Raw genomic sequence first — 25,980 nt, forward strand, 5'->3', positions numbered from 1 at the left:
ATAACAAGATGGACTGCTGCTTTTTTACATTCTGCGGTATTGTCGATGAGGGTCATTGTCAGGTTTTATTCAGAGCAGTTACACTTTTCTGTCAAAGTCAAGTGAGATGACTCATGAATTATGTTTGAGCATAATATTTCAATGTTTCTTTGCCTTTTACACTTACCCTCTGTCCCCATCTGTTACAGGTACTTCGGGGAGCTCAGCTCATAGCTGTAGCGTCAACTGAAGGGGGGGCAGCAGCGGTAGAGGGCACCTCTCTCCCCGCTGACATACAAGTGCAGTATGTTCAACTTGCTCCTGTCACAGATCACACAGCAACAGTACAGGTAGAGAAAAAACATACAGCACCAACTCCTTCAGGCTCTTGGACATAGTGTAAACAGTTCCTTAGTAACACTGTAACAGACACTGGGTAACATTCCAATTGCTTTAGTAACCATATCTAAAGCAGTCGCAATCCACTTTGGCTTTTTTGAAAAGTTAATAATATTCTTAGATGTTAGTAAAGCTCAAGGATACACCAGTTCTTCAAAAATGTGGAATTAAATCAATTGGAATACCCACTTTGATATGTAAACAGGACACAAAAAAGTTTTTCTAACCCATGTGAAATCATAAAACTGTTCATTTTTGCCCTCTGCTGTCTTTTGATTTTATCTTTTTGAGTCTCTCGCAGCAATTATTTTGAAATGATAGAATTGGTAAACTGGCCTATCAATGCTTTCATTCATTTTCCATGCCACTTATCCTCAATGACCAAATTATCTTGACGAGAACAGCGGGAAGAGGTGAGCCTGCTGGGCATGGCGGAATGTTTGTGACAAGGATGTGGAACACACCACAATTAGAATTCTGGGATATTTTGCTTATCGGGACAAGACAATTCCTTATCTATCTCATATTTAGCAGAGTGTTGGCAGCACTTTTTGAATTGCCCACCTGAATGGATGGAAGGGAACAAACTGTCAATGCTCAGACTCAAGCGACATGTGATTACTGAATTCCTTCATTGAAGGAGAAATTGACAGTTTGGCCTGGGAAGTAAGGCCAACTAAATCTGGATTAATTCGACAACAATTGTGACCAAATAGACTTTGGTCAGTTGGAAAATTATTAGAAGGTCTTCGTAGCAACGGCCATGTCCCGCAGCGAGTAATCAGAGGAAAAGACATGAGTGTGGCAGCTTTTTGTTGCGGGCAGAATGCCATGGACTTCATGCACATGCAGTACACTAACTCACGCACACATACGTAAAACTCACACACCTAAGATTCAGAGCCAGAGCCATGAAATAAAATGGCAGCATGATGGCAGAGTGGTTATCACGTCCACCTCACAGTTCTGAGATCAAGGGTATAATCCCGGGTCTAGGCCTACCTGTGTGGAGTTTGCATGTTCTCCCCGTGCCTGCCTGGGTTTTCTCCGGGTACTCCCCACATCCCAAAAACCTGCATGGTAGGCTGATTGAACACTCTAAATTGTTCCTTGGTATGAGTTTGTGCGTGAATGGTTGTCCGTCTCCTTGTGTCCTGCAATTGGCTGGCAACCGATTTAGGGTGCCATTTATCCCGCCTACTGCCCATAGTTAGCTGGGATTGGCTCCAGCACCCTGTGACTCTCGTGAGGATAAACGGCTTGGAAAATGAATGAAATAAATTTTAAAATAAAAATCGATCATACGGGTTTATAATTATATGGTCGTAGTAAAAAAATGCAATTCTGCTTCCTGAATTGGCGGCTGAGTATTATAATGAATTAACACTGAAAATAAGAGTAAATGATTGTTTACTTTGCTACTATAGTTTGCTTGCACCCTAAAAGATGATGTTACGGGTCATTGTAAATAAAGTTTGTCAGTTAATCACACAAAATAACCTGTGATGATTTGAATATTAAAATCCTCATGTATGGAGCCTTTTAAAAATACAGTGGGGCAAATAAGTATTTAGTCAACCACCGATTGTGCAAGTTCTCCTATTTTAAAAGATTGGAGAGGCCTGTATTTGTCAACATGGGTAAACCTCAACCATGAGAGACAGAATGTGAAAAAAAAACTGAAAATCGCATTGTTTGATTGAAAATAAGTATTTGGTCACCTACAAACAAGCAAGATTTCTGGCTGTCAAAGAGGTCTAATTTCTTCTAACGAGGTCTAATGAGGCTCCTCTTGTTACCTGTATTAATGGCACCTGTTTTAACTCATTATCGGTTTAAAAGACACCTGTCCACAATCTCAGTCAGTCACACTCCAAACTCCACTATGGCCAAGACCAAAGAGCTGTCGAAGGACACCAGAGACAAAATTGTCGACCTGCACCAGGCTGGGAAGACTGAATCTGCAGTAGGTAAAACGCTTGGTGTAAAGAAAAACTGTTGGAGCAATTATTAGAAAATGGAAGACATACAAGACCACTGATAATCTCCCTCGATCTGGGGCTCCTTGCAAGATCTCACCCATTGGCGTCAAAATGATAAGAACGGTGAGCAGACATCCCAGAACCACATGGGGGGACCTAGTGAATGACCTACAGAGAGCTGGGACCACAGTAACAAAGGCTACTATCAGTAACACAATGCGCCGCCAGGGACTCAAATCCTGCACTGCTAGACGTGTCCCCCTGCTGAAGCTAGTACACATGCAGGCCCGTCTGCGGTTCGCTAGAGAGCATTTGGGTGATCCAGAAGAGGACTGGGAGAATGTGTTATGGTCAGTTGAAACCAAAATATAACTTTTTGGTCTCTGTTTGGAGGAGAAAGAATACTGAATTGCATCCGAAGAACACCATACCCACTGTGAAGCATGGGGGTGGAAACGTTATGCTTTCGGGCTGTTTTTCTGCAAAGGCACCAGGACGACTGATCTGTGTAAAGGAAAGACTGAATGGGGCCATGTATCGAAAGATTTTGAGTCAAAATCTCCTTCCATCAGCAAGGGCATTGAAGATGAGACGTGGCTGGGTCTTTCAGCATGACAATGATCCCAAACACATAGCCAGAGCAACAAAGGAATGGCTTCGTAAGAAGCATTTCAAGGTCCTGGAGTGGCCCAGCCAGTCTCCAGATCACAACCCCATAGAAAATCTGTGGAGGGAGTTGAAAGTCCGTGTTGCCCAACGACAACCCCAAAACATCACTGCTCTAGAGGAGATCTGCGTGGAGGAATGGGCCAAAATACCAGCAACAGTGTGTGAAAAGCTTGTGAAGAGTTACAGAAAATGTTTGGCCTCCGTTATTGCCAACAAAAGGTACATAACAAAGTATGGAGATGAACTTTTGGTATTGACCAAATACTTATTTTCCACCATGATTTGCAAATAAATTCTTAAAAATCAAACAATGTAATTTTCTGTTTTTTTTTTCCCATATTCTGTCTCTCATGGTTGAGGTTTACCCATGTTGACAATTACAGGCCTCTCTAATATTTTCAAGTGGGAGAACTTGCACTATTAGTGGTTGACTAAATACTTATTTGCCCCACTGTATGCAAACGGATTTGCAGCACAATTGATTTTGTGTTTTGTTGGACGAATATACAGTATGAATATATTAGTCCAGTACTTCTCAAATAGTGGGGCGCGCCCCCTTTGGGGGGCGCAGAGCGATTCCAGGGGGGGCGCATGTGACCTCGGGGAACATGCTTTTTTTTTGTTTTTTCTGCCGTACTGGAATAAAGTGTACTTGCACATCCACTCAGTAGGTGGCAGTGGCGCTCTCATTTTCAGAGTGCGCGCAGTATTTTTGAACTAAGGAAGAGCACTCAGTGCACACACAGAAAACAGATATGAAGAGCAGTGTGCCATCGCCGTTTTCGAAAGCCGTTTTCCGACCGGACTCACTCAAGCAGCGAGTCTTGTCCGGTTCTCACGTTGCCGCCCGAGAAGTGCCATTTTCGGCTTGGGATCGTCACGACGACCGCCCTCACCTACGGTTCTACCTCGGCCGCCGAGAATGTGCTTTTTTTGTGCCGTTTGCCTTTTAGCTTTGACTTTTAATACAGTGGCTGATGAGGAAAGACCACTGTTTACTGTGTCTAAAAATAATGATAGCGGACAGCCAGAAGCCAAATCAATTAAGACGCCACTTAAAGACATTAGACCCCAATCTCATTGATAAGCCGCTTGATTGTTTTTCGGTGAAAACGTGCCGAATATTGCCAACAATCGTCCTGCTTTGTCAGTGTTATATCAGTAATCCAGTGAGCATTGTTAGCATGCTCATTGCAAAATAACTCCACACCATTGGAAAGGAGGTAAATACTGTGAGCAGCAAAAATAAAAACTGTCCTGTCCAAGGGCACTTTTTTTTCTTTTATTCAGTTTTGTTTTTTCGGTCAAATTTTTTGGCATATTGTCCTCATGAGTGAATGTTTCTAATCAATTTTAATTTGTTATTATTTACTGATTTTATTACATTTTATTTTTCTGTATCAAAAATGTACCTTGAGTGTATTTTTTACAGTTTGGATGTGACTTTTTTTTTTTAAATTAAGGCAAATTGATGCACGTCAAGTCTTCTCTGTTACGAACAAAACGTTAATAAAGTTATACTTTATTATAAGTTGATCTATGTTACTTTGTTTCTTTATTAGAAAAAAAGGACACAATGTTAGGCAGATGCGTATTTATAATAGTAATTTTATTGACAAATGATACTATTTACAGTGGCGGCAGAGAGTTTGGGGGGGCGCGAAACATTTACGTCTTCCTTGGGTGGGCGTGACAGAAAATAATTGAGAAGCACTGTACTAGTCCTTCTCAAAAAATTTGCATATTGTGATAAAGTTAATTATTTTCTGTAATGTACTGATAAACATTAGACTTTCATATATTTGAGATTCATTACACACTACTGAAGTCCCGTATTGGGCCGAATTTAAGACATTGTTTTTTGCATTGAAATAAGACTGAAAAAGTGGGGGCCGTCTTATATTCAGGGTATAGACATTATACCCATTCACGACCCTCAATGCCAGAGGAAATCATTTAAGCGAATACTAAACCTGACTCCTCAGGCCAAAGCGACCCCTTATGGTTAATGCAGTTATTGCAATTTTGTTGTTTTATCACAACAGATTGGTTTATTTACATTTCAAAAACCAGAAGCCATTCATTTACGAATCAGATTTTCTGTATACAAATTCGGTGTTCAAAAAGTCTTTTTTTCAAACTTGAGTCTTGAAAACGGCGGGGGGGGGGGGAGTTCGTCTTATAATCAGGGCCGTCTTATATTGCGGCCAATACGGTAGTTTAAACCTTTTATTGTTTTAATATTGATGATTTTGGCAAAAAAAGTCAACAAAAAACAAAAATCCCTATCTCAAAAAATTAGCATATCATGAAAACGTACTCTAAAGAAGCTACTAACCTGATCATCTAGATCAACGAATTAACTCAAAACCCCTGCGAAAGATTCCTGGGGCTTTTAAAAATTCCCAGCCTGGTTCATTACTCAAAACCGCAATCCTGGGCAAGACTGCAGACCTGACTGCTGTCCAGAAGGCCATCATTGACACCCTCAAGCAAAAAGCTAAGACACAGAAAGACATTTCTGAGCGAATAGGCTGTTCCCAGAGTGCTGTATCAAGGCACCTCAGTGGGAAGTCTGTGGGAAGGTAAAAGTGTGGCAGGAAACGCTGCACAACCAGAAGAGGTGACCGCACCCTGAGGAAGATTGTGGAGAAGGGCCGATTCTAGACCTTGGGGGACCTGCAGAAACAGTGGACTGAGTCTGGAATAGAAACATCCAGAGCCACCTTGTACAGGCGTGTGTGAAACAGCGGCAGAAGCGCCTGACCTGGGCTAAAGAGAAGCAGCACTGGACTGTTGCTCAGTGGTCTAAAGTAATTTTTTCAGGTGAAAGCAAATGTTGCATGTCATTCGGAAATCAAGGTGCCAGAGTTTGGAGGAGAACTGGGGAGAAGGAAATGCCAAAATGCCTGAAGTCCAGTGGCAAGTACCCACAGTCAGGGATGGTCTGGGGTGCCATGTCAGTTGCTGGTGTTGGTCTACTGTGTTTTATCAAGGGCAGGGTAAATGCAACTAGGTATCAGGAGATTTTGGAGCACTTCATGCTTCCATCTGCTGAAAAGCTTTATGGAGATGAAGATTTCATTTTTCAGCACGACCTCACCCGCAAAAACCACTGGTAAATGGTTTACTGACCATGGCACTACTGTGCTCAATTGGTCTGCCAACTCTCCACGCCGCATTGAAGCAGTCATTTCTGCAAAAGGATTCCCGACCAACTATTGAGTGCATAGCTGATATGATTGAAGGTTGACTTTTTTTGTATTAAAAAAACACTTTTTTTGTATTGGTCGGATGAAATATGCAAATTTTTTGAGATTTTTGGGTTTTCTTGACTTTTTTGCCAAAATCATATATATATTAGAACAATAAAACCTTGAACTACTTCAGTTGTGTTTAATGAATCTTAAATATATGAAAGTCTAATGTTTATCACTACATTACAGAAAATAATGAACTTTATCACAATATGCTAATTTTTTTAGAAGGACTAGTAGTATTTTAGTCTGAGCAATGTCTATCAGTAAACCTCAGACCAATTGTGATGCGTGATTTGGTCTTTAAATAGTGCATTTGAAAGTTACAGTACCAGCTTAGTGCAGTCAAAATGACTGATGGCAGGGAGAACCCGTTGTGGTTGTCTAAAATTTTTTGAAATAACAATAGAAAATAACTAAAGTCGCCACGAAAACAGAAAGCAAACAGGAAATGCTTTGGTGATGAATGGATACGTGGATAAACTCTTGTCCTTCATATTTTTTTAGGTTTGCAGTCAGCTACCACACAAACAATTCTGTGTGTCTTCGCAGGGGTTGTCAACATCATGCCTGCGGTCCCCCCAAGGGCCACGTAGTAGCCCAGGGCCCGTGTTAAAAATAGCTCAGCTCTGATTGGAGAATGCCTTGTATTGACAGGATAAACTGATTTTTCTATACCTGACATTGTTGCCATGCATGTGGTCCAACATTGGTCATACATGCCTCTGCCAAAACCCCACTTGGAAAGATGGAAATGATCGAAAAATATGAACTGGCTCTCCGCTTGCGAGTCTATATAAGCTAAGGTGACAGTTATTATTATTATTGTAACATCGGCAAAGAAATCGCCAGCTTTGTCAGGTTTTAAATAATTTATTTCAGAACTTGTGTAACACAACACGGCTACTGTCCACCGTAGCAGGCGCCAACAACAACATGAAAAAAAGTAAAAACTTTACCGCACCTCTCTCAATCTGTTGTCAGTAGTCACAAGGCGCGTTCAGGAACAACATGCAAAACACAACCACCACATTAGAACCCGATTCTTTACATTATTATTCCGATTTGTATTTATAGTTTATTTGTTTTGCTATTTGTAATTGCTATTTGTAATTGTTCCATCAGTATTTATGAAGGATTTAGAATAGTAGCAATAGTAGTAATAAATGTATTCTTATGGGAAAATCCCAGTTGACATACAATTATTTTCGATTTACAAACCAGGTCCTGGAATGAATTAACTTTCTATGTAGAGGTACCACTGTATTATAAAAACAGTAAATTAAAGCCGGCGTTCCGCCATGTTTGCTGTTTTGAATGTTTAGTAGCAGCACTCCGCATGCCCGGAGTGACATGGGTGAGTGCTGATGTCATCGGAGCGAGAGGTTTCCATTTATACGGTTGCGGAGCAAGCCCCACAATCGAATCGTTCTGCTTTGGAGGCCGCAATCAACAGTTTGCGTCTTTGTCTTCCTACATTTCCTATGATTGTAAATTTGACTATTTCTGCCTACCCCAGAATCACGAGTTGATTTTTCAAAATTGGACAACATAATGTTATCAAAATACTGTTGGATTTATCGTATGAATTTAAAATAAATGCACTTTTGTTGTTGAAATCCACTGTGGTGTAGGCTTGTACTGCATTGTACTGACCAGTTTCAAATGTCAATCTTGAAAATATAGTGTCTGAAATTATTTAGCATTTGAATTATATATGCACTGATGCATAGACAGTTTTGAACTCAGGCTAGGTTCATTCCGCAACTCAGATTTTTTGTCATATCTGTTTTTTTGTCGGGCCCGTTCAGAATGCCATTGTCCATTGAGCACGTTGAAGTATTACGCATGCGCATTAACACACGCGCTGAGCAAACTGACCCACATGCGCAGAAGCATCAATACAAATGACTACACGTGCTGGCTCTGCATCATTCTAGCATGATCAATTTTTGATTTCCAAAAAGGACAAAAATAACAGACATAAATAATCCCCCTTTACTCTTATATTCAAAGTTTATGTAGCACACACATACGATCAGTTTGCCCTGACTCTCGGCCAAGTAAGCAATATTGAAATACAGTACTGCTCATTTACCACACAGAGAGAAAACCGAGCATTCTCAGGCTTGACCCCCCCCATTTTCATTTTTTTTCTGACTGTTGTCAAGCTCGCGTCCTCCCAAAAAGCAGAGTTCAAGCTAGGCGCTAACACTACTGTACAGCTACATATTAGCCGTCCTCCATGCGTCTTGCTCTTTGTTGATGTAATTGCTGCATGACTTCCCATTTGGGAGACTTGACACTTGTGGCCCAGATCGGATTTTAACTACATACGAAAGTGACCCAGATCGGATATGAAATGGTCCACTTTTATGTGACCTGTTCAGACCGGCAAGTTTATGCCTGACTCGAGTTGGAAAAACACAAAAAAATCTGATTTGTGTTTCAAGACCTGTGGTTTGAAACTAGTGATTGATGTCAGAATTGACAGACTGTTGGTGGTGCAGTTTGAAAGTGGCCTGAAGGTTTCAGACACAAATTACAAATATTTCCCTCAATGATTGCCACCACGTGCATTTTATTTCCAATACTGCACCACAGCAAGCAATCCAAATGTTTGCTTTCTCAACTGATTGATCGAGTTTTTGGTTGTTCGTTTGCGAATACGTCAAGCTGTCAGAGATCATCAGCCTGCTCCCCAAACCCCCTTTCAAAATTTAGGAAACCACTGTTTAACAACCTGATGTCTTTTGGGCGGAATTTGTTCAACACTTGAAAAAGCATTTTGTTTAATATAAGGACCTCAAAGTTTGTTTTTGTTGCCCCCATGAGTAAGTAGAACTGCCTTTGTCATCCAAATTTACGTTCATTGTCAGAGCATCTTTAATTCTAAACAACCAATAAATCATTGACATGAGCAACATAACACTTAAAAAGCATTTCAGCAATTTATCTGGGAACAACTGAAATTGTGCTATGATGTTTCAGACATGAATCAGTGTGATGAACCACAAAAGGAGCTGCATCGTAAAGAATGCAGGATGACAGTTTAGTTTTGATGTCCAAAACTGTAAACATTGATGATTTACAGTTCAAAGTTCAGCCAAAGGTTAGCGCTGGTATGTATCTCTTTGAAGCATTTGGAACCGTAAGAATTACTATCATCTGTTTCCAAACACATGGTAGCATTTATACAAGTTGGCAAAACATTACTTTCACGTTTTGATTTATTTATCTCTGCATTTGTATTTCTCAACACTGGATAAGTTTCATGTCATAGACGACATGCTGTGCAATTTCCTCAAGATGGTGATAATCAACAGAAAATCTTCGTGTTGTTACCCGCTGCTCAGTGTAACCCAGCACACAAGCTAAAAACACATATCATTAAATCATGTCAGAACCGTTTCTTAAAAGTCTAACAGTGAGATTGTTATCCTTTCAAATGAGGACTTGACTAAGTTGACTGTGATACTTCATCATGACCAGAATCCTCCATTTTCAATGAAAATCATCCATGCAAGTTTTGCTTGGATTCTTTAATAGCCAAGTACAGCTGTGCTGGGCTACAGGGAAAAAACAACTACAGGTGGGTTAGACTAAAGCCCTGGCATTGTTCACTCATCACTCACACTTTTTACAGACACACCGATTGCAGTCCAAAGTCATTCAAATGCAAGTAACCAATCTCTCAGGCATGAGGATGAGGATGAGGATGGCAAAATGATACTCAAGCGGATAGACACGAAAAATTTCATGTTGAAATACTGTATCTTCACCTGGCATGTGGTTAATAATTTGTTCTTTTGTAAAGAAACACTGCATGCGCTGTCTCCCTTTGGTATTTCATTGAGCGACCTGTTCAGGGTGTGCTCCAGCTTTTGCCTAAAGATGGGATAGGCGCCAGCAGGCCTCGTTTGTCATCGTGACCATATTTTAAAGTGCCATCGTACTAGTAGCTGTATTTCCATTACAGTTCTTCGCAAAATATATTTACTGCTTTAAGTGCAATGTAAAAGAGTATGTTAAATTTATAAATAATATATTATTAAATCTCTCAGAAGGCCCTTGAAACAGAATCGCATCGTGGCGGATTTTCAAATATATGTGCAAATATTGTATTGTCCAAATCAATAAAGTATCATCATGAATTTTGTGATTTACCCCCCTACAAATGGCCCTAAGGAAATGATAATTATGAAAGATATCCAGAAGATAAGTGTGAACATAGTCTTTAATTATAGTCAGCTATAAAGATATGCAAATAAACAATTTTACTAGCTAGTCTATTGAAGAAAAAGAATGGAAAAACCCCTTTGAAAACAAAGGGGGAATATCTAGGCAAAACTTAACCTTCAGTTCCTCTGTAGTGTTCAGGTGTCTTAGAGCCTACTCCAGCTGTCTTTGGGCAAAAAGAACTCCACAATTGAATATAGGGCACAAACACATTCACAGTAAGACGTGTATAATGGAGAAGCCTGAAACTCAAGTACACAAAGATAACTCATCCAAGAATTTTCATCATGTACCGTAAGCCAAAGCATAGTTTTGAATCCAAAACTTCTGTTATTTGAGGCAGAGGTGCTAACCACTTTAATGCTGGACTGTCCTCATGTTATCATGTAAATCTTGTTGGTGTTGTGAACAGTGGTTATAGGTGAAAAATAGGGGCTTTTTACATGGTGACGCTTTGAGAATACAACAAATTTCATGTTTGCATTTATATGGTTCCGTCTCCATTCAAAGAATGCTGCAATTCTGCGTGAAAAAGATGTAGTATTCATTCCAGGTCCTAGGGGGCAATGCAGTTTTACAAGGCGATAGCCAATGATGCACATCCTTGACAACAACTTCTTCAGCCCGCAAGACAACATACGTGCCCCTTCCAAGCAATGGCGTCCACGGTTTTTTTTCTTTTGCACGAGAAAGCACAAAAATGTGAACATTAAGTGTATTTAAATTAAAAATACAGTGGTACCTCAACATGCGATCGCTTCGACACACTATTTTTTCGACATGCGATGTAAAATTTGACTCTCCATTTGTTTCTACATCCGACGACATGCTCGAAATACGACGATTTATGACAGCGCCACAGTTCCTTTGTTTTCCCGCAAGACGGACGCACGGCAGATTTTCTTGTGAGAGAAATAACTTCCAAGAATGTTAGTCCAGGTGGTGGGAAAAAAAGGTGATGCTTACCATTGAAATGAAGATTGAAATAGAACTAGGCCTGCAAGCAGGACTGAACGGGCCCTCGCAATCTAGCGCAACTCGGACGTCACGCAACTCGGACTGTGTGCAGGTCAGGGTGGTGGCAGATCCTCTTCTCTAATCATCTCATTAGAACCTAACATGCTCGAAAGTCGCCTATTTACATTCCCACACCCAAGAGATAAAACCCCCTATTGGAGAGAGTACTACAAAAAAGGAGCCACTACTGAGCTGTGCAGCCAAGCCCTTATTCAAAACCAAAATTAATATTCTAACTGGGCCATTTCAACCAAGTGTGCCAAATATTGTGGCTCTATAAGCTGCCTGAGTCTCTGAAAAAAAATATTTCCTTTAAATGGCGAACAAAGGGTCGTCACGGCAACAGACAGAGACACGTGGACATGGGCCGTAAATAAGTGTTTTAATAGGTCTTGAAACTACAATGACCAACCTGAAAAGAACTGGACATGTATTGGAAAAACGAGTGACTTTCTATTGCCACTAGTTGGCGCTGTAGGGTTGATGCAAATGACCCCTACAAGGCCCTTCAGGGTATGACTCTCAACAAGCACGGGAAGTTTGGCGCAGATATGTTGTATATCTGCCGAGTTATGACTGTTCAAAGTTTTTGGAGAGAAAAATTGTTGACAGTCATTTTCACTTTCCTGTTTGGACTCCTCCGCTTCAACGAAACTTCAATATTTTTCATCAGGCACCTGAACACAGGTCTTAAGGCTTCCCTTATGCAGGTTTGAGGTAGATTGATTTTTTCCCTTTAGAGGAGGAGTGTGTCCCGTAAAAAAGGGCATTTCCTGTTCCCACTAGGAGGCGCCAGGCACAAATGGTAAATTTTCAATCCAGTCCTGCTCAGGCTGGTATACCTCACACACATGCCAGATTTAAAATAGATTGAACATTGTATGAGGGAGTTATCAGTCATTTTCCGAATTCGGTGTTTTGGCGAAAAAATGGAAGAATTTGGCGCCCCGCCCAGGTCAGGCCCGTGAATGAAAACACACCATTTTTATAACTTAAGATTTCATATGCCTCATGAACAGTCTCGCCAATTTTGAGAATGATCAAACTAATTCCCTAGGTGCCAAGGTGTAAAATGTGCACACTGTAAATCGATAAAAAGTTCACATTCAATCCAAAATACCCGATTTCCTGTAGGATTTGGAATGTGTGTGCAAGAGACTTTTTGGAGCAGTTTTGCACAAAGTTTTGACTCTCCAAATTTCATCACTCTATGTTAGAAAAACCTAAATGGAGAGACCTTTTTGAAAATTTCAAGGGGGCGCCACTGAGCCATTTTGTTAAAATTTTTTCGTAACGTTGCAAGATTATCGAACGTTATCCAAAGCCGCATGTATGTGCAAATTTTGGTGAGTTTTTATGCATGTTCAAGCCTCCAAATGTAAACTCCTACTATGAACCGATAAAAATTTCACATTCGATCAAAAATACCCGATTTCCTGTTGGATTTGGAATACGGGTGAAAGAGACTTTTTGGAGCAGTTTTGCACAAGGTATCGACTCCCCAAATTTCATCACTCTCTGTTAAAAAAACCTAATAGGAAACGCCTTTTTGAAAAATTCAAGGGGGCGCCACTGAGGCATTTTGCTACATTTTTTCGTAACATTGCAAGATTATCGAACGTTATCTAAAGCCGCATGTATGTGCAAATTTTTACGAGTTTTTGTGCATATTCAAGCCTCCAAATGTAAACTCCTACTGTGAACCCATGAAAATTTCACATTCGATCCAAAATACCCGATTTCCTGTTGGATTTGGAATATGGGTGCAAGAGACTTTTTGGAGCAGTTTTGCATAAGGTATCTACTCCCCAAATTTCCTTGCTCTATGTTGAAAAAACCCAATAGGAAAGGCCTTTTTTAAAACTTCTTTCTGTTGCCACTAGTTGGCACTGTAGAGTTGATGCAAATGACCCCTACAAGAACCTTCAGGGTATGACTCTCAACAAACACGGGAAGTTTGGCGCAGATATGTTGTATATCTGCCGAGTTATGACTGTTCAAAGTTTTTTGCGTGACAAATTGTTGACGTTCATTTTCACTTTCCTGTTTTGACCCCTCCGCCTCAACGAAACCTCAATATTTTTCATCAGGCATCTGAACACAGGTCTTAAGGCTCCCCTGATGCAGGTTTGAGGTCAACAGATTTTTTTCCCTTGGAGGAGGAACCTGTCTCGTAAAAAAAGGCATTTCCTGTTCTCACTAGGGGGCGCTAGACCTAATGGGTAATATTTCAATGCACTCGTGTTAAGGGTGGGATACCGCATATACATGGCAGATATGAAAAAGATTGAAAGTTGTGTCAAGGAATTATTAGCCATTTACTGAATTCGGTGTTTTGCCGAAAAAATGGCCGACTTTGGCACCACGCCCAGGTCAGACCCGTGAATGAAAACACACCATTTTAGAAACTTAAGATCTCATATGTCTCCTGAACAGTCTCACCAATTTTGAAGATGATCCAACTAACTCCCTCGGCGAAAAGGTCTCAAATGTGCACCCTGTAAATCGATAAAAATTTCATATTTGATCCAAAATAACCGATTTCCTGTTGGGTTTGGAATATGCATGTAAATGCTTTTTTGGAGCGGTTTTGGACAAGGTATAGACCCCCCAAATTTCATTGCTCTACGCTGACAGACCCTAATGTTATAGGCCAATTTTAAAATTTCAAGGGGGCGCCACTGAGCCATTTTGTTATATTTTTTTGCAACGTTGCAAAATTATCGAAATTTACAATTTTCCGGACGTATGTGCAAATTTTGGTGACTTTTCGTGCATGTTCAGGCCTCCAAATTGGCCGTTTTCATTTGCCCTGAAAAATAAAAATAAAAAAAATAATCCTTTGCAAAACAATAGGGCCTTCGCACGTCTAGTGCTCGGGCCCTAAAAATATGAGCATGGTGTGCGCGTCCGTGAATTGGCTCGACAATACGGCTATAGAATATCTACGATCTCGACAGTCCTCCTCCGACCTCCGTTCGCCGTTCTTTATAGGTTAACATGACAATTATTATTATTGTATCATCGCCAAAGAAATCGCCAGCTTAATCATTTTAGAACTTGTGCAAGACCGCAAGACAAAACTATTGTCCCCCGCAGCTGACGCCCAACAACAGAACATGAATAGTGAAAGTAAAAACTCTAATGCACTCTCTCTCACTATCGTCAGTCACGCCGTGGGATCAGGTACGTCACGCAAAACACATCCACCACATCAGAACCCAATTCGTTACATTATTACAGGTATTATTATTATAATTATTATTACTACTACTATGTAATTATTCCGATTTGTATTCATAATTTATTTGTTTTGATCTGTGTGATTGCTAATTGCAATAGTACCAGCAGTATTTATTAGGGATTTAGTGTAGGTTTTAGGGCTGTGGAACAAATTAATGGAATTATAATGTATTCTTATGGGGAAATCCTCCTCAACATACGACCATTTCGACTTCCAAACAAGGTCCTGGAACGAATTAACTTTGTATGTAGAGGTATCACTGTATTATTAAAGGGTATGAAAACACTAAGGGGCTGTGAGATATCAATAGAACCGTTATGTGGCAAGATAACAAATATTAATAAAGTTTACAAAAAATAAATCGCATTCATGAGCAATTATCGAAAATAACGAACATTTCCGAAAGTATTCCGGAAACAGCCGAATGGGGCGGAGACGTCATAACAAGGAAACAAAAGGTCGAGGCAGCTGCCATCGTTGTTTATCGACGAGAGAGTTGCGTTCGTGTCAAAAAAATCGCTAAAATGGTTCAAACCTGTCATGCTATGTGGTTTACAAATAGCCATTTGTAGCAATGTAGTACCCATGAGTTCCCAAACGCGAGAAAAAGAGCTGGACTACGCAGACAATGAGTAAAGTTCGTCAGTGCTAATAGGGCTAATTTTGCAGACCCAGCCTCCGGCACGGTTTTGTGTGGTGTGCATTTTACACCTGAAAGCTATACGAACTATGGGCAAATGAAATCAGGTTTTGCTAAGAAATTGCTGCTGAAAGCAGATGCGGTGCCCACCTACACGCGCAGCCACCTAAATGTCCCGACATAACAAGAAAGAGGACGATGACTGGCTCTGATGAGACCACCTCACCACCCCAGGCAAAGCAAAGGAGGGAAATGGCCAGAGTGAGTACTCTTTTATAATAAAAAACATATCACGCATTGGATATAGGACTGGACACATGTATAAATTATCGCTCATAAAATATATAGAACAAATCCTCTAATCCCAGTCATATTTGTGTCGGTTGGCAGAGCGAAAATCGATGATAGCATATTAAATAATTATTCTATACATTATTTTGCGGTCACGGTGTATCAGCTTCACAAAAAGAAATGCAAAACAAACCATTCAGTGATTCTGTTGCCGCCGGTGTTTCATCAGTGTGATTGCTCCCCTCAATGATCCTTTCATTAGGCTGCATTGGCTTTCATTTGGGCTCAAATTGATAACCCAAAACACCAAAGAAAGGTTCATAACTCTCCTCGTCACCATTAGAAGAATGTTCGTTACGTCGGATTCGTCGCTGCAAATAGAAACAAAATTGTCCGCCATCATCGCCGCCATTCAGTACTAAGCACTGAGCCGGTTGTTTCCTTATAGTGACGTCACGCACATAATATGCTAGATTTCCGGCATCTCGGGGGCGGGTCCTTTTATCTTGACAATCGACCTAATTTCTATCATTTTCTTGGTGTTGCGATGTGTGTAATTACACGAAGTGGCATGATATGAATTCAAAAGGCATGCGTTGATGGATAAATGATGGAATATTAGCATTTCCCCAGGTGTTGTCATACCCTTTAAAAACGGTAAATTAAAGCCGAATTTCAGCCATTCTTGCTGTTTTGAATGTTTAGTAGCAGCGCTGCACATGCTTAAAGTGACGTGGGTGAGTGCTGATGTCATTGGAGCGAGAGCTTTCCATTTATATGGTTGCGAAGCAAGCCCCGCAATCAAATTGTTCCGCTTTGGAGACTGGAATCAACAGTTTGCGTCTTCGGCTTCCGTTTTCGCCGTCACCGTGTAAAAGCGAGGCCATTCTGCAACACAATCGTTGCGTCTTGGTGTCACAGCATCACAATGTAAGCGGCACGTTACACATGGCTTCTTACATCTTTTGGGGGAGTTTTACAGGGGTGGGGTTGCAAGGCAGCCAATGATATCAGTATGCTAAAGATGCAGCTTGGATTTTAGGTACTTTGTTTCTCTTTATTATCCCTACTACTCCCTCTAATACTCAATTGTCTGCTGCACAATACAAATCATAAAAACTGTAAAAGGTGCACACAGTCACTAAGATTTTCTATGAGAATCAACCGTTTACAAAATCAGACATGAGCAACTACTAAATTGGCATCGTTTATCATGTCTAAGATTTCACATATAAATCAATTCTTCCCTTCTCTCTTTTTCATGTCCCAGGCTGCTGAGCTTACGCCAGTCCTGCAAGCAGACATGGAGGTGAAAGATACCATCCAGGCAGAGAACGGCGAGGTGGTCCAAATAGTGTCTTCTGTGGCTACCTGAGAGAGGTGTCTACTTCTTGAAAGTTTTTCCCTTCACACTTGCAGATGAACTGATAGATGTTGAAGTCAGAAATCCCCAATGTCAAACTAAAACTGTGAACAAGCCAATTTTTGGGGTGGATGTCCTTTGCCAAGCATATGTTCATTGAGAACTTGACCACAATCCTCAAAAATACGATGCTGTCGTTTAAGCATGTTCATCTGAAGGAATCGTCCCCCCCTGGAATCCACACCGGGATTATCAAAGGGCGGTGGATGGTTTCTGCTTATGCAAGAGAACATACTCGCACTTGTTTACAGCAATGAAAAATATCAACATTGTAATGTTGAGTAGCGGGAAGCCCTTTATGGCGTTTAACGCCCTGAATTTTTAATGATCTCATCAAAATAATGGACATTAAGGTGGAACTTTAAATTGGCTATGAATGGCTACTTTTGTGATGGATTTGTTCTATCTGTCATCATAATTGAATCCATATTTTGTCTCCCAGCTGTGAGCTCCTCCCTTTGCTTGCCTCCTCATCTTCCTGTATTGTCCTGGTTAGATGTTTGATTTATCTATTTGTTGCTCGCGTAAGGAAATGCTTTCGTTTTGAAAGATGTAGACCATGAAATACAGGAGCTGGTGCCAGTATAAGTTGCTTGTAGAATACCAGGGGAAACCTGAAGGTCTTAATATCCCCAGCTTTGACTTTGGAAATATGCGTTCATGTGAATAAACCATGTTTGTGGTTGTTGTAAAAGTGAGCTTTGACTTTTTATTTTTTTTTATTTTTTAAAGTTCATTTATTTCCATAAATTGAGGTTTACAAAATTACTCCCACATGTTTCCAAACTTCTACCGACATTGACAAAACGTACAAAAGGTTCAGAATACAACTTTTGAATAGATGTAATTGCCTTTTTTAGGTAATTATTTGTCACGGCAACAATGACCGTCTACCGTTAGCCAACCTAACAAGTTTGTGAACAGTTCTTTGATCTAATTGGTATTTGTGTGTTGCGGGTTGGACATACTGTATGAGTTTTAAAAGGTAATCATCTTTACAGGCAGCAAAGAAAGCAAGATATTCTGAAGCTGTGTATATCTTTGGGGAAGTTTCCCATGCTTAGTGTGATGTCATCGTGTATTTTGGAATGGAGGGAAAAGCATGCAACAAAAAGAACTTGATAAAACAACAAGTCATTAGTCTTGACTACATCCTCTTTTTTTCTTAGTCTGTCGCTGACCCCTCTAAAAAAACCTTTCTTGTTTTTTAATGGAAACACTTTAAACATAAGTTCATAATTCATAATTCTAGATAATGTCATCTCCAGATGACATTATCTAGATCTGTTTCAATTTTCGGGCCACACAGCCATAACTTTTTCACCTTTTGAGTCGAGAATAGGTCGAACACCTGCTTTTACGGATTCCTACCTCACATTTGTGACACCCATGTTCCTATTCTCCAACTACTTCTTGTCACTAAGCCTCTGCTAGTCTTGCGTTGGCTGTCTCCCTGTTCAATTTTTCAAAACCAGAATGTCCATAAAATATCCATATTTCTCCCCATGACTATTAGGTCATTTAGGAGGAAGGGTGACTGTTTACAGAACCTTGATTAAATACACTGCAAGACGTTTCACTTTATTAGAGGTCCCTTGTAGGCCATTTTTTTTCAGAGCAGGTCACAGACACACCACAACATGTGCTTACATTCAGTACAACAACAATTGCAAGTTTGAGGGACACTTATTTGAGGTGGGTCACTTGCTGTGTGCTGTCGTTTACGAACCTCCCGGCTCACTATTTCATTTGTAAGTAAATTTATAACTGATGCCACTCTCCATTTGACTCGTCTGTGGCGTGGCCAGAAAATGCATAGAGGAGGTTGGGGCAACCCCCTGATGGCGCCATTTCCTCTCTTCGTGGCCATCTCATCCTATCCATTTCCCACCCTATCACATGCTTCCCTGCAACTCGCACTTCTTTCCACCACCTCATTTACTCCCTTCTTTAATTGGTAAAGAGTTTGGATGGGATGAACTGGAATGTTCATCCCAATAAAAACAATCCTGACATTGCTCATTCTAAATGCCTCCTCCCAGTGATCTATGTTCCACTCGGCGCAGGCTCTTCTCTTCACTTTTACAATCCTGGGTTCCATCCAGGTGTAGCTGGGGTTCTCTTAGCAACGGACCCTCTCTCAGACTGACTCTAAGATAACCTGCTGAAAACAGAAATAAAGCAAAGATGGAAGAAAGCCATGATTTTGGAAGGAGTGTCCTGACTGACAGTTGGATAAACAAAGCAAAATGTTCTGCTATTTGTGTCTGGTAGATTATTTCTTCTAGTGAACAATCCCTCGAAAACCTTTTCAATTTTTTTGCAAGAATGAAGCCTGTATGGGCTGTTTATTTCAGTCATTTGTGGGATAATGAGCAATACTGTGAGTTAAGCGCATGTAATATTTGTTAATCTTGAGTGCTGCGCTTTATCCATCCATACAGTGTCTCCCACATATCAAGGGTCAGGATATTGGGCATCAACTTTGTCAGGGAAGGACTTTCTCCTCCCCTGGTACTTTGCTTTCGTTGTCCTCCTGTGGGAAACTGAGGATTTCCAGGTGACCTAAAAGACATAATCACTCCAGCGTATCCTGGGTTGGGTCATCTTCATGGACACCTCCTGGTGGCACCAGGGAGGCGTCCAGGAGGCATCTTAAAAAGATCCCTGCGACTCCTCATCTGCTGCCTCTCACGGTTTTATTCTTCAGTTGACGCTATTACTAAGATAGACCCTGGACACCTGACAGAGAAAACGTATTTTGTGCGCTTACGTCCACGATCTTTTTTCAGTTGCGACCATGGGTCAGTTCAACAACATATATTGAATGGTAAATCGAGTGTCGCCTTTTAGCCTCGGTCCCTCTTTACCATGACAGATTGATGCAGCGTATGCATTTTCCAGACTCTGCACTGATTATCTAGTGATCTGCTGCCCCAGTCAATCTTCACTCGTGGACAAGACCTGGAGCACCCTTTACGGGTTCCCGAGGGACACGGTTGAACACCTTCTCTAAGTCGACCAAACACATGTACTAGACTAGTAAGGTAAACTCCCATGCTCCCTCCAGAACCCTGTCGAAAGTGTAAATGTTGTCCATTGTTGCACAGCCAGTATGAAATTCACACAGCTCCCACTGAATCTGAGACTTACAGTGGGGCAAATAAGTATTTAGTCAACCACCAATTTTGCAAGTTCTCCTACTTGAAAAGATTAGAGGCCTGTAATTGTCAACATGGGTAGAGAGTGGAAAATAAGTATTTGGTCACCTGCAAACAAGCAAGATTTCTGGCTGTCAAAGAGGTCTAACTTCTTCTAACGAGGCTCCACTCAATAGCTGTATTAATGGCATCTATTTTAACTCGTTATCGGTATAAAAGACACCTGTCCACAAATTCAGTCAGTCACAGTCCAAACTCCACTCTGCCAAGACCAAAGAGCTGTCGAAGGACACCACAGACAAAATTGTAGACCTGCACCAGGCTGGGAAGACTGAATCTGCAATAGGTAAACTGCTTGGGGTAAAGAAATCAACTGTGGGAGCAATTATTAGAAAATGGAAGACATACAAGACCACTGATAATCTCCTTCGATTTGGGGCTCCATGCAAGAGCTCACCCCGTGGCGTGAAAATGATGACAAGAACGGTGAGCAAAAATCCCAGAACCACACGGGGGGACCTAGTGAATGACCTACAGAGAGCTGGGACCACAGTAACAAAGGCTACTATCAGTAACACAATGCGCAGCCAGGGACTCAAATCCTGCAGGGACTGGGAGAATGTGTTATGGTCAGATGAAACCAAAATAGAACTTTTTGGCAGAAACACAGGTTCTTGTGTTTGGAGGAGAAAGAATACTGAATTGCATCCGAAGAACCCCATACCCAACGTGAAGCATGGGAGTGGAAACATCATGCTTTGGGGCTGTTTTTCTGCAAAGGGACCAGGACGACTGATCTGTGTAAAGGAAAGAATGAATGGGGCCATGTATCGAGAGATTTTGAGTGAAAATCTCCTTCCATCAGCAAGGACATTGAAAATGAGATGTGGCTGGGTCTTTCAGCATGAAGTGATCCCAAACACACAGCCAGGGCAACAAAGGAGTGGCTTCGTAAGAAGCATTTAAAGGTCCTGGAGTAGCCCAGCCAGTCTCCAGATCTCAACCCCATAGAAAATCTGGGGAGGGAGTTGAAAGTCCGTGTTGCCCAACGACAGCCCCAAAACATCACTGCTCTAGAGGAGATTTGTATGGAGGAATGGGCCAAAATACCAGCAACAGTGTGTGAAAAGCTTGTGAAGGGTTACAGAAAACGTTTGGCCTCCGTTATTGCCAACAAAGGGTACATAAGAAAGTATTGAGATGAACTTTTGGTATTGACCAAATACTTATTTTCCACCATGATTTGCAAATAAATTCTTTAAAAATCAAACAATGTGATTTTCTGTTTTTTTTTTCTTTTTTCCACATTCTGTCTCTCATGGTTGAGGTTTACCCATGTTGACAATTACAAGCCTCTCTACTATTTTCAAGTAGGAGAATTTGCACAATTAGTGGTTGACTAAATACTTATTTGCCCCACTTTATTCTCCCGATGGATCTGCTTCTCCAATACTCCTGAATGTACTTGGTTAAGGATCCACCTTGAGTGAAACGCATCCTCACTTTTTTTTAAAAGGAACATTTTCTAATCTAGAGACACTGTCCCTGCTGTCCACAATGTAGGGATGTGCCAACCAGGACAGCCCCACATCATCCAGAGTCTTGAGGAATTCTGAATTGATCTAATTTGTAAGACGGGAGAGCCTACCTCAGAGTCCTGAGACTGGTTCCTCAAAGGAATGTTTGTGGAATGTAGGAGTTCTCAACCTTTCACAAGCTGAGATAAGCAGTGCCCTGTCCTCACTATATACTGTTGATGATATAATTGTCACACTTAAACAAAATGAAACTGACTCAGATGCAGATTTCGGTTCTTCAATAACGTGAATGGTCAGAGGCAGGAACAAACTAAACAAACTAAGAGCGCTCCAGAAGGAGGAAATAAGGTGCTGAGAAACAAAATGATACAAAGGAGCCAGGCGAAATGCATTGGTGTGGTAGCTGACTAAATCAAAGGACACGGCATAAGGCACTAAAAAACAGCTAACTGAGGCAGAATACTATGAACAAACTTATGATGTACAGTAGAATTACTATGACTATGGCTGTTATAGCAACAAAGGGCGAAGACTCATTGGCACAAAACTCTAGGGAGTGACAATTTAAGCACATGAACGGGACGCAGGTGGGAACAATAGGCAATACACATTTGTATTCATATTTAATTAGATCTTATACTGTTCTACTTGCAAGTCACTTTGAGATTTTAACTTATCCTGAACTGTAAAAGGAGGTGCTCCACAATTTCATTCAACTGTATAATGACAATAACGGGCTATTCTATTCTATTCTATTCTATTCTATTCTATTCTATTCTATTCTATTCTATTCTATTCTATTCTATTCTATTCTATTCTATTCTATTCTATTCTATTCTATTCACAATCAGAGGCAGGTGAGGCAGCAGGAAGACTGAATGATGGAAACAGGAGGGTGAGGCTTCAAAATAAAACTTGACATGATAATATACATACACTGGTCAGATCCCACCCTTGGTGTGACAATAATGCTCCCATCTCCAGTTTAACTGTTGTTGCCCACCTAAGTATTGAATTTCCCCTGAAGAAAGAGGGAGTTCCCTGTGGGAGAACTCTCGGTCGCCCTCTCCAAGAAATAAAAAAGGAGGGGTACTCAAAGCTGGAGTTTGGTGATAGTTTAAAAAAATAGTGAGGATCAGAACCACCAGCATCCTACGTCCCCCCACTCTTAAGTAAGGCAGACTAAACTCTCATCCACTGCAGTAATCCGTAACGTACAAGCACAGAGCCGTAGTCATAATATATGCCCACACCTGTTGAACTGTTTAGTAACAAAATGTTTGTAAAAATAAAAAAACAATGAATAAATAAAACAAATCTTGGACTACATTCCTTGGTTCCCCTGTTATTTTACTAATTGTACACTACCAATTAAGTATGGAAACAAAACTGGGAGGAAGAACATGAGAGCTCTGACCAAACCTCATTAAACAGCCCTTGACCCTGACAACCCTTTTGTACAACATCAATTACCATTGACCTCACAAATGTTCTTCTGCATGGATGCAGAATAACTCCCTCGCGTTTCAAAAGTTGCTGGAGCTGCATAAGGGGGACCAACTCCCATATTTATGACTTTTAAGCAACCTGTGTAACCCCAGTAGGCTTGTTCATACTATGTTTGTGTGTATGTACTTTCCTTCTCAGCTGTGGTCTGATTTAGTACATGCATAAGCAGCACACCACAGTCTCTGCTCACCTGCCATCAGACCCTCTGAAGGAAGCATTATCGTGGGATTCATAAAGTTGACTGGACACAACAATAATAAACTGCTGACAGAGCAAGGATTGGTGTGATTTATGTGGAGAGCGAGATTACACCAAGACTGCAGTGTTTAAATTGGACCTCGTCATACAATCCTATAATTCATAGCACTACAAGCAAGACATGGAAACGTAGCTTTCCAAGACATCTATGTTCTGTCAAGGCACTGTGGTTGCAAATTATCGAGATTCTGTTTGTCTGGCTATATTTATTTATTAAACAACAGTAAATCTCGGAAAAGCGTCTTAGCATGACAGATTCTTGTTTTACCGTGTATTTTTTGTTGGATACAGTAAACAATACAATTTTAATGATGTTAAAGGTCTAAATAGTGTAGATTCCATTGTTGATTCATCTTGTGTCCACTGTACCAGTAATACTTTCGAGCATACAATCAGAGGTGGGTAGAGTAGCCAAAATTTTACTTGAGTAGCGTTATTTCAAAATAACATTACTCAAGTAGAAGTAGTCATCCCAAAAATGTACTGAAGTACACGTAAAGTATCAGATGAAAAGAATACTGAAGTAATGAGTAACTTTGTGATTAACTGCTTACGGTGTGACTTTTTTAAAAAATTTTAAGCAAAAGTATTTTTTTCCTCAGTCATTATCATACTGTACTAGGGATGTCCCCGATCCGATCACGTGATCAGAAATTGTGCTGATCGGGCCATTTTTCAGAGGATTGGAATTAGGTGAAAAGGATCGAGTTTTTAATTGTTAAATTTTTATTTATTTTTTTTATACTCTGCAACACTCTTGGAAAAGTGGAAGAGGAAGTACTGTAAACAGTACAGTACAGTACTAAGAGCAAGCGTGCTCTACTGTATAGTAGATGAAAAATATTTCCTACTATAAATTGAAAAGGAGTATATCGGTGTCAAATAAAGTGCTTCCAAAAAAAATAAAAATAAATGGGAGAAAGGTCCAAACAAATCCGCGTTTTCGAGTAATGTTGACATTGTCAAATAAATGATGCCATGTGATTGAACAGGCGGGCGTGATCAAATGACGTCCGACTGCAAACCTGCATCTGGTCATTTGACTGTATTGCTACGTCTGATTGGTATAATGGAGTCATGTAATTATTGTTGCGACATCTCATTGGTGAAACTGGTATAGACCCCACTCACCAACGTCACAGAATGACGTGTCGCTGTATCCAGCCGCCATATTGTCCGTCATTGTTTATCCGTATTCTCAATGGTTTCAATTTGTCGTGCAATTTATAGTGCAATTCATGGAAGCCCCGGTGCTTTCAGACGCTGTAAACTCATTGGATGTGTTGCATAAATGTGGAAAAGCTTCAGTCTATCCATTCGCCAGATCCATATTTGATGCCTAAATCGATATTTTTCGACCCGCTGTCTTCGCCGTCTCTGCCTGACATCTGCTACACTGATATCTACAACTATCTTGTCCACAGAAACTCAGCCTATTCTCACGAAACCTTGAAAAACTTTTTAGAGCAGCACTCTAAGCAACATTACCCCGTGTGACCCTTTACTTCCAATTTTCTAAAATGGCGACAATCAATAAAAAAAAAGTTGACTGCGATGGCCGACGCTTCAAGGGTAGGTGGATATTGGACTATTTCTTCAATAAAATACGCAACTGTGTCTCCCTAATTTGCAAAGAGACAGTCGCTGTTTTCAAAGAGTTCGATGTGACGCGATATTACCAAACAAGACACGCTGACATGTACAACATCACAGGGAAGATACGCAGCGAGAAATTATAGCAACTTGAAGCTAGTTTAATTTCACAGCAGCAGTATTTCGCAAGAGCCCGAGTGTCGAAAGAGAACGCCACAAAGGCGAGATTGTTGAAATTATGAATTAAAAAAAAAAAATAAAGCAAATGTGACACACAGAAGGGCTTCCTAAAATTTGTTTAAATACAGTGCTGCTCAAAAGTTTGTGAACCCCCTCAACATTTTGGAATTTTCTATTATTTCAACCTGATTTCCTAATCAATCAATTCAGTAGTTTTTTTTTGTTTTTTTAACAGTTGTGTTGTCGAGACTAAATTAAAAAGAGTTTTCATCAACTGATGTAGGTGCAAAATTGAACTGTTTGGTCACAACCAAAACCGCCATGTCTGGCGAAAAGTCAACACTGCATACCACCAAAAGAACCTTCTCCCAACAGTGAAGCATGGAGGTGGGAATGTCAAGATCTGGGCTTGCTTTTCATCCTCAGGACCTGGACAACTCCACATAGTCCAGGGAATCATGAATTCTGAGGAATATTGTCAAATCCTAGAACATAACCTGACGCCATCTGTTTTGAAGTTAAAGCTTGGCAGAAGGTGGATCATGCAACATGATAATGATCCAAAGCATTCCAGCAATACAACCAAGGAATGGCTGAAAAA

General features: G+C 40.6%; 1 protein-coding gene across 1 annotated transcript in view; it reads left to right on the forward strand.

Annotated features, from left to right (window-relative positions):
- Positions 1 to 24,778, forward strand: part of banp (BTG3 associated nuclear protein) — an 88,376-nt gene extending 63,598 nt beyond the window's left edge. The window contains exons 12-13 of the mRNA XM_057836451.1: positions 189 to 329; positions 16,988 to 24,778. Of these exons, the coding sequence (XP_057692434.1) occupies positions 189 to 329; positions 16,988 to 17,092 (246 nt within the window). The 3' untranslated portion in view covers positions 17,093 to 24,778. The remainder of the gene's footprint in view (positions 1 to 188; positions 330 to 16,987) is intronic.
- The last annotated feature ends 1,202 nt before the right edge of the window (positions 24,779 to 25,980 follow it).

Source organism: Corythoichthys intestinalis, chromosome 5 (genome assembly GCF_030265065.1).
Source record: "Corythoichthys intestinalis isolate RoL2023-P3 chromosome 5, ASM3026506v1, whole genome shotgun sequence".
NCBI lineage: Eukaryota > Metazoa > Chordata > Actinopteri > Syngnathiformes > Syngnathidae > Corythoichthys > Corythoichthys intestinalis.